Source organism: Asparagus officinalis, chromosome 7 (genome assembly GCF_001876935.1).
Source record: "Asparagus officinalis chromosome 7, Aspof.V1, whole genome shotgun sequence".
NCBI classification, from domain to species: Eukaryota; Viridiplantae; Streptophyta; class Magnoliopsida; order Asparagales; family Asparagaceae; genus Asparagus; species Asparagus officinalis.
In genome coordinates, this window is record NC_033800.1 from 68,918,317 (window position 1) to 68,930,025 (window position 11,709).

Consider the following 11,709-nt stretch of genomic DNA (forward strand, 5'->3'; position numbering starts at 1 on the left):
ATTTATGACTCATCGGACCACGTCAGCACTATGCACATCTTGTCACCCTCACATCAAATGCCTGAGTGACTCACCCCTCTCAGCGGCTGACACCTGTAAAGTAGATGATGACTGAGCCGCCAGCTTGAGTTGGCCGAAGTTACCTATCTACCCTTCTGATCTCCTATAAAAGGGAACTGATGTTTGCTGCTAAGGGTAAGCTATTCTAAATGATGCTAACCAATTTTCTCGCTAAAAACTTGAACTCTTTTTTCTCCACTCAAGCTCTGAACTGACTTGATCGCCGGAGGAACCACAGGAGATCCTAGCTCGACCTCTCACGAGTTCTTCATGTGCAGAATAGGACTTCTGGCTCAGGAACCAGTCGTCTGAGGAAGCTTGAGGACCCTAACACCCCTCATAATCCACAGATAAACCAATTGTTTGACAAATGACATCAACAATAAACTAAAAGAATATAACACAATATTAAACCTAAGATTTTCTACAATTCACCATTCTCGGTTTCTCCTTTAATCGGAAATTTGCTTTCATATAGCAAAGAATAATAATTAATATTTAAAATTCCGGTAAAAGTTATGTTAGTGATAGATCTAAAAAAACTTTCTTAGAGGGACACATGACCTACCTGTTTGTTGATTTGTTATATAAAACATAGATTGAAATACAATTTCTTTTAACAACAGGGGACAATTTGCAATGTTTGAAGCGTTTAAAATATTTTTCTGAGATCGTTAGAAGTGTAACTTCCCCCTAACGCTCAATATAGATTCGCTCTTGGATCAACTTAGGGTTTGTTCGTTCGACCAATTTTATAGAATGTGGAAGGAAATGGAATAAATAGTGTTAGAATTTCCTAAAAGTTGTTTCAACCTATCCTATTCTTAAGATCGGTTCATTTTGACTTTAGACCATCTCCAGCAGGAGGTGAAATTTCACCTCCTTCTCTCCTGCCACATCACTTTATTTAATTCAATAATCTTCATTTCCCTATCAACTCTACAGCAGGAGATTTTTCAGAAAGTTTTTTACTTTATTTGGGACCCACCATAAACCACTTCACTTCAACATATACCCCACCATATTTATTCATTCTTTTTCCTATTTCATATATATTACTATTTTATTATTATTATTATTAATATAACTCATATATTTATCATTATAATTTATTAATAATTCAATAAATAATATATAATATTTAAATATATATTATTAATTTAATTTTCAATAATATTTTTATGTTAACATAAAATAACACACGATTTTATTAAGCATACGGAAAACCAAACACACCCAAATTATTAAAAACATGCCAGAAAACACACACTAAATTGGTAAATCTAATCGGAGGTTGTCCCAAACTTCTGCCAAATGTGCTCGATGAGATCCTTCTTCAGCTGAATATGTTGGGTCTTATCTCGTAGTTCCGCTCTAGTCTGATTATCTGCCTCAGATCGGTGTTGAACATGGACTTGAAACTCCGGCAACACGTCTGTTTGAACATTGAAAGAGGCGCTAGAGCTAGCATTGTTCGACGGTTCAAAGTCGATATTTTCCCAGTTTCGCGAATACGTATCTCGTTCATCCTCTACTATCATGTTATGTAAAATAATGCACGCCCTCATTATTTTTCCTAAGACATCAAGATCCCACATTCTAGCTGGTTGGCGGACAATAGCGAAGCGTGCTTGGAGTACCCCGAATGCGCGTTCCACGTCCTTCCTGCATGATTCCTGTTGTTTGGCAAAAAATTGATGTTTGTTGCCTTGGGGCATTTGAATTGACTGCACGAAGACAGGCCACTTAGGGTAGATTCCGTCGGCAAGATAGTATGCAATATTGTACTCCCGCCCATTCACTGTGAAGTTTACCCGTGGAGCTTCACCAGACTCAATGTCGTCAAAAACCGGTGACCTATCTAGTACATTTATGTCATTCAAACTACCAGGAAGCCCTGAAAAAGCATGCCATATCCACAAATCATATGACGCAACTGCCTCGAGGATAACTGTTGCCGTCCCCTTGTGTCCACTAGTAAACTGCCCTTGCCAAGCCTTAGGACAATTTTTCCACTGCCAGTGCATGCAATCAATACTTCCAATCATCCCTGGGAATCCACGTTCCTATCCAACTTGGAGCAACCTCTGCAAATCTTCCACATTTGGTCGTCGTAAGTATTCATCTTGAAACAATGCTATTACCCCTTCGTAAAACTTGCGAGTACACTCGATAGCAGTGGATTCTCCTATCTTGACGTACTCATCACAAGCATCGGTTGCGACTCCATATGCGAGTATGCGTATGGAAGCCGTACACTTCTGGATAGGCGTTAACCCAAGCTTGCCCGCATTATTGCGCCGTTGTGTGAAGTAATCGTCGTAATTTGATATAGAGTCCACAATTCGTAGAAAGAGAGGCCTTTTCATTCGATACCTGCGTCAGAACTGGGAGTCAGTGTAAGTGCATGACTCGGCAAAGTAGTCGGCCATGAGTCTCTCATGCGCTACATGATGATCTCTATGTATGGATTTCCTCTTACGTGGTTGTTCGCTTCTCCTTTGCAATTCTTCAAGAAGTTCTCGCTGCCTATCAAGTATTTTTTCTTCTATTTCCCATTGTTGTTGGAACTCTTCTAGACTAAACTCATTTAGGAAAGGATCCATTGGATGCTATGATTTTTGAAATGTTGATAGGTATACTTATGATGTGCATTTGATCAGTTTATATAATGAAGGGTAGTTGTTCAAATAATTGAATTCACATGCAATTGTAGAGACATGTGTCATAGGGCATGCATGTGCAGAGAGTTGTCAATTCATATTTTGTATTATTATGCAGGTGTAGTCATTTCATCCTTTGTATTTTTTGCAGTGAAAGGTCAATTCAACATTTGTTTGTTTTTGCAGTGAGTAGTAATTGTATCTTTTGTACTATTATGCAGTGAGAAGTCAATATCAATCGGCTTTATTGAACCATAAACAACAATTTTATTCAAACATAAACAACACTTTTATTAATACATTCAACAAACATAGGCACCCACACAACTCCAAAATTAAACAAACGGCACACAAAAACATCAGAAAGAAAACACACAATCATAACTTCCTGAGAAGGTCTTATTTTCCAAACAGGTTCTTCCTCAACATATTATAAGCTTCTTCATCTTCATCGTCATGATCTGGTTTGTTTTTCAAGAATAACCACATCTCCATATTCTTGGAATGAGCCATGTTATTCATAGCTGAAGCAGTACTTGATCTTTTCTCTTCAAATTTTTCATGGGCACTGACTAGCTTAGATAACTCCTCCTCAATTGCCCCCTTTGATTTCCTTGACACAGATGTTTTACTAGAGGAACCTCTAGCTTTCTTCTTTGCCACGTCCCTACCCTCTGGACGTACAAGGGTAGGAGTTGATGATTCAACATCCTCACCACTACTCTTTCTTTTAGAGCCACTACTACCGGATGCATTTCCTCCTGTCATATATTTGGGTTGATTACGAACCACCTTCCACTCATCCACCAAATTAAACGTCGTACCCATTTTCTCAAAGTACAACTCTCTTGCCTTGGATATGTAGTTTTCATCGGACCAACCGCTACGCTTCTCCCTACATGCAGTACTGTAGCAGCCAATGAAACTGGATATCTTTCTGTTGATGTCTTTGAAATGACTATGGCACCGAGACACAATCCTCTCCTTTCCACTTTTGGCGTTCTCATTCACGTACTGTGTAATTTTACCCCAGAAAGTTTCACCCTTTTGGTTGTTCCCCAACTCACTATCATTACTAACGTGAAAATAACCAGTTAGTAAAAGTATGTTGTCTTCGGTGGTCCAAGTTTCATAACTTGATCTCTTTGCTGATTGTTGGGTTGGAGGGAGAAAACTGTGAGGAGTATCCCCACCAACATTTCCCAAAGACATTTGGGTAGAAAATTCTGGGATATCTGTAGATCCGCTACTAAACCGGGGTGTCGCTGGCTCACTCGACTCCGTGTTAGGACAATTCATATGGGAGGGAACATAGCTGCTTCCCGGAACTGGAGGATAACCGTAAGGAAGATAAGGATATTGCATGCCGAAATTTGGTTGCATCATATACGGCATTTGAAAATTGGGCTGCATCCCCGTATTTTGAGTATTTTCGGGGCGTTGTATATTTGGATGTTGTGGTTGAGGGAGGGTATTTTGAGGTTGGTTAGGAAAGTTGTAGTTGTAGGAAAAATTAGGATAGTTTTGTGAAGGATCCATGAAGAAACTAGCTTCAAATTGTAGAAAGAAGAAGAATAGGGTGTAGAAACTCAGATTTTTTTTTGTGTCCAAATGACACAAAGTTAGTCTCTATTTATAGAGTTTGAAAAATGAAAATTAATGGTATAAAAATTATAAATTAATTCATTGTATTTATCTCAAAAAATATCAAATAAAAATAAGGAGGAAAAAAATAAAGCTTGCCCAATAGAAATTCGCCACGTGTCCGTTTGCATCAAGGCGCGCGCGTGGGCTTGTCAGATTCTTCATCGGGGGTGAAATTTTCACCCTCTCTCCGATCTCATTTATTTCACCCCACAAAAACACATGATACTCTCAAATTGAGCGAAATTTGGTTCGAATTCTGACACCCCGTTAATACAACTTATCCTTTATTATGTTCCTTTCCTATTTTTTACTAATGAACCAAACATAAGAATAAGAATAAGAATAATAAATGCATTTTTTTTCACGTGATTGTTGGATAATGCAAAGCTAATGGCAAGCAAGCAAGCAAGCAAAGTTGGTGACATACAAGTAAGCATCATGCACTACTGCGATCATTCCCCAGAAAGGCTTATAGAGAAGCTTTTAAGGTTCCTTACAACTGTAAAGCTAGCGCCATCATCTTTTGATTAGTGCAGAGTGGAATCATCTTTGACCCATGAATTAAGAGCCCATAATTAAAACCATTTTTTGATTATAAAATTAACCTCAAACGCTAAGGCCTATTAGCTCAGTTGGTTAGAGGCGTCGTGCTATAACGCGAAGGTCGCAGGTTCGAGACCTGCATGGGCCATATTGTTTGCTTTTTTCATCTTTTGCACTTTAGCCCCTGTGTAAAAGCTTAGTGCGGGGTTCGAATTATTTGGGGGGGGGGTTCGAATTTTTGAAGGCTATTTATTGGTATAGAAATGGATACACAAACACAATATCTGATAAGAACATAGGGGAAAAAAAATAATATTCACTCTCCAAACCATGTATTAGTATATATTGATAAGAACATTCATTTCCATCCTCAAGGTTTTTCCTCAACTACAAGGAGGAAATACGAGCATCCTATTAAAGGCTTGTGCTTCAGATTATTCAACCTTTTTCACCTCTGGACTTCTCGTACAAATTATGGCTTTAAACATCCCGATGCAGAAATCCACGGAAAATGTACATAGCCTTTGAGCATGTAGACTCTAACATCAATCATCATTGGACTGCATATATAGCTTATGCTCCCTGATATAGTCGATAACTTCATCACAAGTGAGGTATTTCACCGATAGCCCTCTCCTTATACAATCCCTATCATAAGAAGCATAATCAATGCAAAGGACCAAAATGAATGACCAATTAACTCAATTTTGAGAACCATTACCTTATTTTTGACGAACTAATTTGGTTTGGCACAATCTCATCCACTGCGAGGATATTTTTCTGATATCAAAAGACACCATTAACCTTCATAAACTTAGAAAAGAGAATAAGATGGTATTACAATATTACACCAATGTCTACTAGCTTAGTACCTTGTTTGCAGTTAATATTTTATCGCTGGCTATTATCTTCCCAATGTCCTTCCCATCTCTGCGGATGCAAACTACACCAAAGTCTCTACATATAGTCCTGACCTGGAAAATTATGCCTAAATCTCTACATATTTGGATGTAGAGAAGTTAGAATGTCTTTGATAGAAATTTACCTGATCAGGAATCCAGACTCCCGGAGTGCTGAAAGATTCGAGCAGGTCTGAACCAGATAAAAGCATGACCCTGAGAGATTCTGCAAGAAAAAGAAATTCCTTCATGAATGGGGAAAAAGTAGAAAATTAAGAGTTTAGCAACTTGGTTTTACTCTATGCATGCATCGAATTTTACTTCAGTATTGTGATTATGATGGACAAAGATTTGCAACCATATGATGTATGTAACTAGTGTTATATCCACGCAATGCTGCGGGAATTTTCTTGATAAACTTTTTATTAAAAATTAAATCGATCCTAAATATAGTTATTCTTTAAATTATCAAGTTTTCAAGTTCTCTCGTACTAACCTATACGATTTTATTGTACTCAAGGTTCAGAAAGAAGTTTGGTGAACAATTTTGGCAGTTTGCAGAGCTACCTATCAATATATACTTTTTTCTGATGTAACTCGTAATATCTGAGTTAAAATGAGTGATTTTTTTATGATTTCATTAAATTTGAAGTACAAATAAAAATAAATATTAACAAATCATAAACATTTAACCAAATATATTTAAGCTTCGAATTTTGAACTCAACATTCTCTTCGAAAGTGCACTTTTATATCATTCCTTCATAAAATGACTATGTAAATGTTCAGAGCCAGCATATTAAGGCGTGTAGAGTTGAAAATTAATAAATTCTTTATTTATCAAATTGCACACTTTTAACCTTTAAATTGAAAATAGAGAAAATTAGATCTAAATATAGTAAACTCCCAAATGTATTGAGTGAGTGGAAATTGAAAATAATATAAAATAATCTTACCATAACTCTTGACATGATAACTTGTATTTTTTATTATCTTCATAACTTAAATTCCAAGTTCCTTGTCCAAAATAGAAAGAATGGGGGAAAAAGAGAGTCAATGGAAGGACACTACGTCCGTAATAGTTCTAAGAATTTTTTTTCCTTTACATTTTGCATACAATACAGTTCCTAAGAATGAAATTCTTAAAGCTAAAGGCTCCATTTTATAGGCAGATGGTCCCACCAAACAAATCCAAGAGCATGCTTATTCCTTTCAAATATATTTCTTTTATAATAAACTGAAGGAAAAGAATAATACATACCATCAACTTTGTTCCACCATTATCCTGCATGAGAACTAAACACTCTTCAGCATCTCCACTCTGTAATATTATCAACCTTCAAGCTCCCATAACCCTTTGTCTGGGATATTTCATATATAATCATGATAAAGTAGGATTGGTATGTTCCTCACTTTTGTCTCCAGGGGAAGCTCAAACATCTCCTCATAGTCATTCTAACCGTTCATTATGATTTAGCCTATAATTAATTAATAGCTTGAACAATTATGTGGATTTAAAGAGAGGGGTGTTGTTTGTAATGGAAAATCAAGAATCAAAGCTCTAAGAAGTTGCCAAGTGGCAATCTAGAGCCTTACTTTAGTATACAGATAGATTATTCAAGATAGACAGTTTTCTGTTTATATAAACTTTTAAATATTAATCAAAATTAACAAAATCGATTATCTAATTCATGTCACACATTATTTTTGATAGGCTTGTTACCTTTGCTAAAAAACCCGCTCTTGCACAAGGAACCTTGAATTCTTGAAAGCACAGTTAGAGTACGTTGATAGCTGCTTTGTTTAGCCTATAAAATTCAGCAGAAGTAATTATTAAGTATTCAGTATAAATTCAAGAGGAAGAGTCGTAGAATTTAACAAGACATGAGATGACATATTTGTTTTACGTATCTAGATCACTAAAGTGGAATAAATACTAAATATTCAAAGATTGTGACAAGCAAGAATATTCTGAGAAATATAAATGTTGTAGATCAAAATACTCTGGGAACAAAATTGTAAAAGTAGTAGGATTGAGTAATGTTGAATCACCTCCCATGGGTCTACCATCACAAAGGAGGAGCTTTTGCAAGCCAGCTCACACATCCTAATTCGATCTTCAGCAGATAAAAGTCCCTAGAAAAGGAAATATTTATGGTATTGTTAGACAAATAAACTTAACAAGCATAAAAAATAGCAGAACTTCATCAGTTACAGATTCTACTTTCAATATTAAAAAAGAGTCCTGTAGATGTTCAGCGACATGCCATAGCACCATCTCGTGTTTATGGTGCAATATTAAATAAGTATGATCCAAATAACAAAAGCATGTTAATAAAAAACAACTTATAACTATCTTCCATGAAGAATGTTATGTTGTCAACAGATGTGCCAATATGTTGTCTTTATTTCAGCTTGTCCTTTGTTTGGTACAATAAGCAAGATAATTGATATGTTGGTTAATGCATAATAAACTGAGACCCTCTAAGCATAAGCAGTAAGCCACACTAACCATTTGCTTCCATCAGTTCATTACACTCGTGCAGTCATGAGAGATAATTGTATCGCAGTAGTGCAGCGGTAGAATTTAAACCAGTACGAAAGAATTAACTGTTGGTGTGGCTTGAAAGGAACAAAAAGTGGTTAATCATTGTGGATACATATTACCAGAGAGGATCCGCAGAGCTAAAAATCAATTCCAAATTGCTATAGCAGATGGACTGTCATAGTGCACGCATGATGTAATACAATAAAAACCTATATTGCACTAATTCAGGAAAAAAAATATAAACAACATGAGCAGATGCGTGGTGAAACCCATGGTAGACAAGAGAAAGCAGGCTTTAGTCAGATGAAGCATAGTCTAAAACAATTATCCGAGGCATTTCAGAATGTAGACTAACACATATACATATCTACATTAAGAAGGTTGTCATAATAAAAGAAAATGTATAGTTTCCCAGCAGACAAGTGATCACAGAATTAGAACCTTCTGATAACATATGGAAAAGATTTATTTTTATAATCTCCCTAGATTGGAACTGATAATTGGGATTGTTAGGAGAATCATATATTGATTATATTGGTAGAAATTTAGTATTAAAAATTACTGTGTAATCCAAAACATCCACAAACATGTCATAAATTGACGGGTATCACTACAACTAAACTGTTTGGAATTGATCAAAACTCAAGGTATTAACATTCACTAATAACCAAGCTTTTCAGTCACCTTAAAGAATATCAACATTGTAGGATAATCAACACTACGACTGTTTTCTGTTTTGCTTTGTCTCTGCCTTGAATTGACTGTAATTCCCTACAGAAAACTTATTATATTTTTCGTTCATATAGCTCTTCATTGGTCTAAAATAGAATAATTTTCAAGGGCAGTTCCTTAGCTGCACAAGTTTATATTGCACAACCAACCAAGGCAGGTTCTCTTGCCTACCGACTAGCATTCTCGGTTTACCAAGCGCTATTCTCTTATCCATAATTTCTTTGGTTGGCATTTTGGTAACGAACAATACTGATCAAAATTATGAAACACCAATGAAGTAATAACTAAATCTGGTATCTAGCAGGGAAAAAGACCTATTCTTTTTGCATATATCTTGTATTAATGAGAGAATTAACAAGACTTTACTTACTTTCTTCTTGTATGCATCATTCACCGGTGACATGTAGCCTCCAATCACAACATACCCTTCTGCCTGTAGTGCATCTTTCGCCAGCTCTATATATACAGAATGGAAATAGCAAGTTTAATTTCTTAAAATTTCTGATAAACTATCGAACTAATTCTTCAAGAAATCGACAAGGTTTAATTACCAAACATGCGCAAATGCATGTAGGTTGGAGGATTGAAACTTCCAGTTGATACCAAAGCTACAAATTTACCATTCCTAAAAAAAAAATTGTACCACAAAGATTACATAAAACAAAAAAACCTCATGTATTTTCTAATAATGAAATATGAGGTAGTACCCATTTTGTGTTTCGGAATCTCCAGCTTCATTTGGAGATTCAAGTGAGAGCTTATTCATTGGAAGAGGGATTTCCATTCCCGCGGCCATACGCTCAATCTGATACAAAAGATAAAAACTTTAGCATCTAGGCCAAAAACCCTAACCCTATATAAGATGCAGATTAGGGATTGGGTAAAAAAAATTACCTTGTTTCCTCTGCTGATGCTTGATGACTAGAGCTATGTAAAGAGACAAAAGGAAGATGAAGAACAAATAAATAAGTAAATGAATAAAATAATTATAGAATCTCAGAAAAATGAAGGTTTTGTATAGATCGTAGCTCTACAAAAGTGATCAGAGAGGAGAAAGAGGGAGAGATTGATAGGAAAAAAGGAAAAAGAATAAAGAAGCAGCTCCCGGCGAGGATCGAACTCGCGACCTTTCGCTTACGAAGCGAACGCACTACCACTATGCTACGGAAGCTGTGACGCTCGTATTATACAGTAAACCATATATCAACTCCTTTTAAGGTTCCACTACTTGTGTAGTTCATCTACTTTGACTATCTTTTAACTAGTGACAATCTTTTCGAACGAGGTATTGGATCGAACATCATTTAGGTGCTTTTTTGAACTATGATGGAGCTCATTTGTCCTTCATTACAGTTTCACCCTTTTTATTTGGACCTACTTTAGGTCTTGTTTGGATTGAGGGGAATAAGGGTGAAGGGAAGTTAGGGGAACCATTCACCTTGTTTGGGAACATTTAGAAGGTGAAGTTATTCACCCTAGTTCCCCTTGGTTCACCCCCTAATAGTATAAAATTTGTTACCCCCCAAATTTGGGTGTAACCAAGGGGGAAGGGAACTCCCTTCCCTTCCCTTCCATTCTCTCACCTAGTTTCCCTTAACTTTCCTTAACCCCATTGAAATCCAAACACACCCTTAAACTATAATTCAGCCTCACGTGTTGGCCGACCTTATTCGAAGAACTCCAGATTTAAAGAGCGTTGGGGGGGGGCTAAATAAGCTAGGCTTGACAAAACAAATTACCATACCACCCAAAAAAAAATTTATAATATTTTATTATAAAAGCTAAAAGTCATTAAAAGCTAGCATAACTTATAAACTTAAAAAAATAAGCCTTCCCAAACACCCTCTTAATTGGTGCCCGAGTGCAATATCCATTAGCACAAGGCACAAATGGAATTGTACAGCCTTGCTAATCGCCTACTCATTTGGAAAGAACGTAATGAGCATGTTTTCAATTCAATGAGTCAAATGAAGAGGATGTCAATAATTGATTGATGTCTACTGGAAGAAGTCCGATCATGCAAAAAGTGGGACGCTTGAAGCAAAAGAATATTTTCGGACAGATTGTAAGATTCAATTTCGGATGATCGTAGCTTTTGACTCGCTTCATGGAATCTTCATTGTTACATATTTTTTGAAAGCTCGGGAAATGCTCTATACATAAAAAAAATCGGGGTTCCACATAATATTTGTGTTAAAAAAATAATCGTCTTCAAGCTCAACTGCGTGTGGAATTCTGTTTATTTTTTTAGTTTTCTAGCTTTTATAGAAAGTTTTTTTATGTAAGGATTTCTCTTAGTTTTGGGAAAAAGATAGTTTGGTACTTTACCTTTTCATTATTTTGTACCTAATATAAGGGGAACAAGTTCATGTAGGATTTTAGATTTGTTATTATTAATTTAAAAAGTTTTCTATTTCTTGGGTTTACTCTTTTACCCCCGTATCTCTCCGCATTCCCGTCTCATTATCAAATCCGTTAATTCTTTTCTGGGATACTACATGCATGACAGTGGGCCTTAAAGTAACTGGGCCAAGCCCGTCAATTTTCAACAAGAGGGGCAACAATGTAATTCCAATATGTACTATGAGAGCTATATAAGCAGCATCTACATCGGCCCG

General features: G+C 36.2%; 3 protein-coding genes and 1 non-coding gene across 4 annotated transcripts; all 4 read right to left on the reverse strand.

Moving 5' to 3' along the window:
• On the reverse strand, positions 1,344 to 2,108 carry LOC109847300. Its single transcript, XM_020416536.1, has one exon. It carries the CDS (start codon positions 2,106 to 2,108, stop codon positions 1,344 to 1,346), a length of 765 nt encoding a protein of 254 aa, XP_020272125.1.
• Positions 3,123 to 4,136, reverse strand: LOC109847301 (glutathione S-transferase T2-like). The gene has a single exon (XM_020416537.1). The coding sequence runs from the start codon at positions 4,134 to 4,136 to the stop codon at positions 3,123 to 3,125; it is 1,014 nt and encodes a 337-aa protein (XP_020272126.1).
• Positions 5,215 to 10,171, reverse strand: LOC109849762 (nicotinamide/nicotinic acid mononucleotide adenylyltransferase). The gene is made up of 10 exons (XM_020419634.1): positions 9,986 to 10,171; positions 9,799 to 9,896; positions 9,643 to 9,716; positions 9,462 to 9,547; positions 7,864 to 7,947; positions 7,535 to 7,619; positions 5,959 to 6,038; positions 5,786 to 5,887; positions 5,635 to 5,693; positions 5,215 to 5,561 (listed from the first exon to the last, which is right to left on the reverse strand). The coding sequence occupies exons 2-10, from the start codon at positions 9,885 to 9,887 to the stop codon at positions 5,459 to 5,461; spliced, it is 762 nt and encodes a 253-aa protein (XP_020275223.1). The 5' UTR covers positions 9,888 to 9,896; positions 9,986 to 10,171; the 3' UTR covers positions 5,215 to 5,458.
• Positions 10,191 to 10,262, reverse strand: TRNAT-CGU. Its single transcript has one exon. It is a non-coding gene; the product is annotated as a tRNA-Thr (tRNA).

Excerpts from the sequence above, each read along its gene's own strand:
- LOC109847301 (XM_020416537.1), bottom strand. The coding sequence starts at position 4,136 with ATGCAGCCCAATTTTCAAATGCCGTATATGATGCAACCAAATTTCGGC.
- LOC109847300 (XM_020416536.1), bottom strand. The coding sequence starts at position 2,108 with ATGATTGGAAGTATTGATTGCATGCACTGGCAGTGGAAAAATTGTCCT.
- LOC109849762 (XM_020419634.1), bottom strand. The coding sequence starts at position 9,887 with ATGGCCGCGGGAATGGAAATCCCTCTTCCAATGAATAAGCTCTCACTT. Across the intron at positions 9,717-9,798 it reads GATTCCGAAACACAAAATGG|GAATGGTAAATTTGTAGCTT; the intron begins GTACTACCTCAT and ends TTTTTTTTTTAG. Across the intron at positions 5,562-5,634 it reads ATTAGTTCGTCAAAAATAAG|GGATTGTATAAGGAGAGGGC; the intron begins GTAATGGTTCTC and ends TTCTTATGATAG.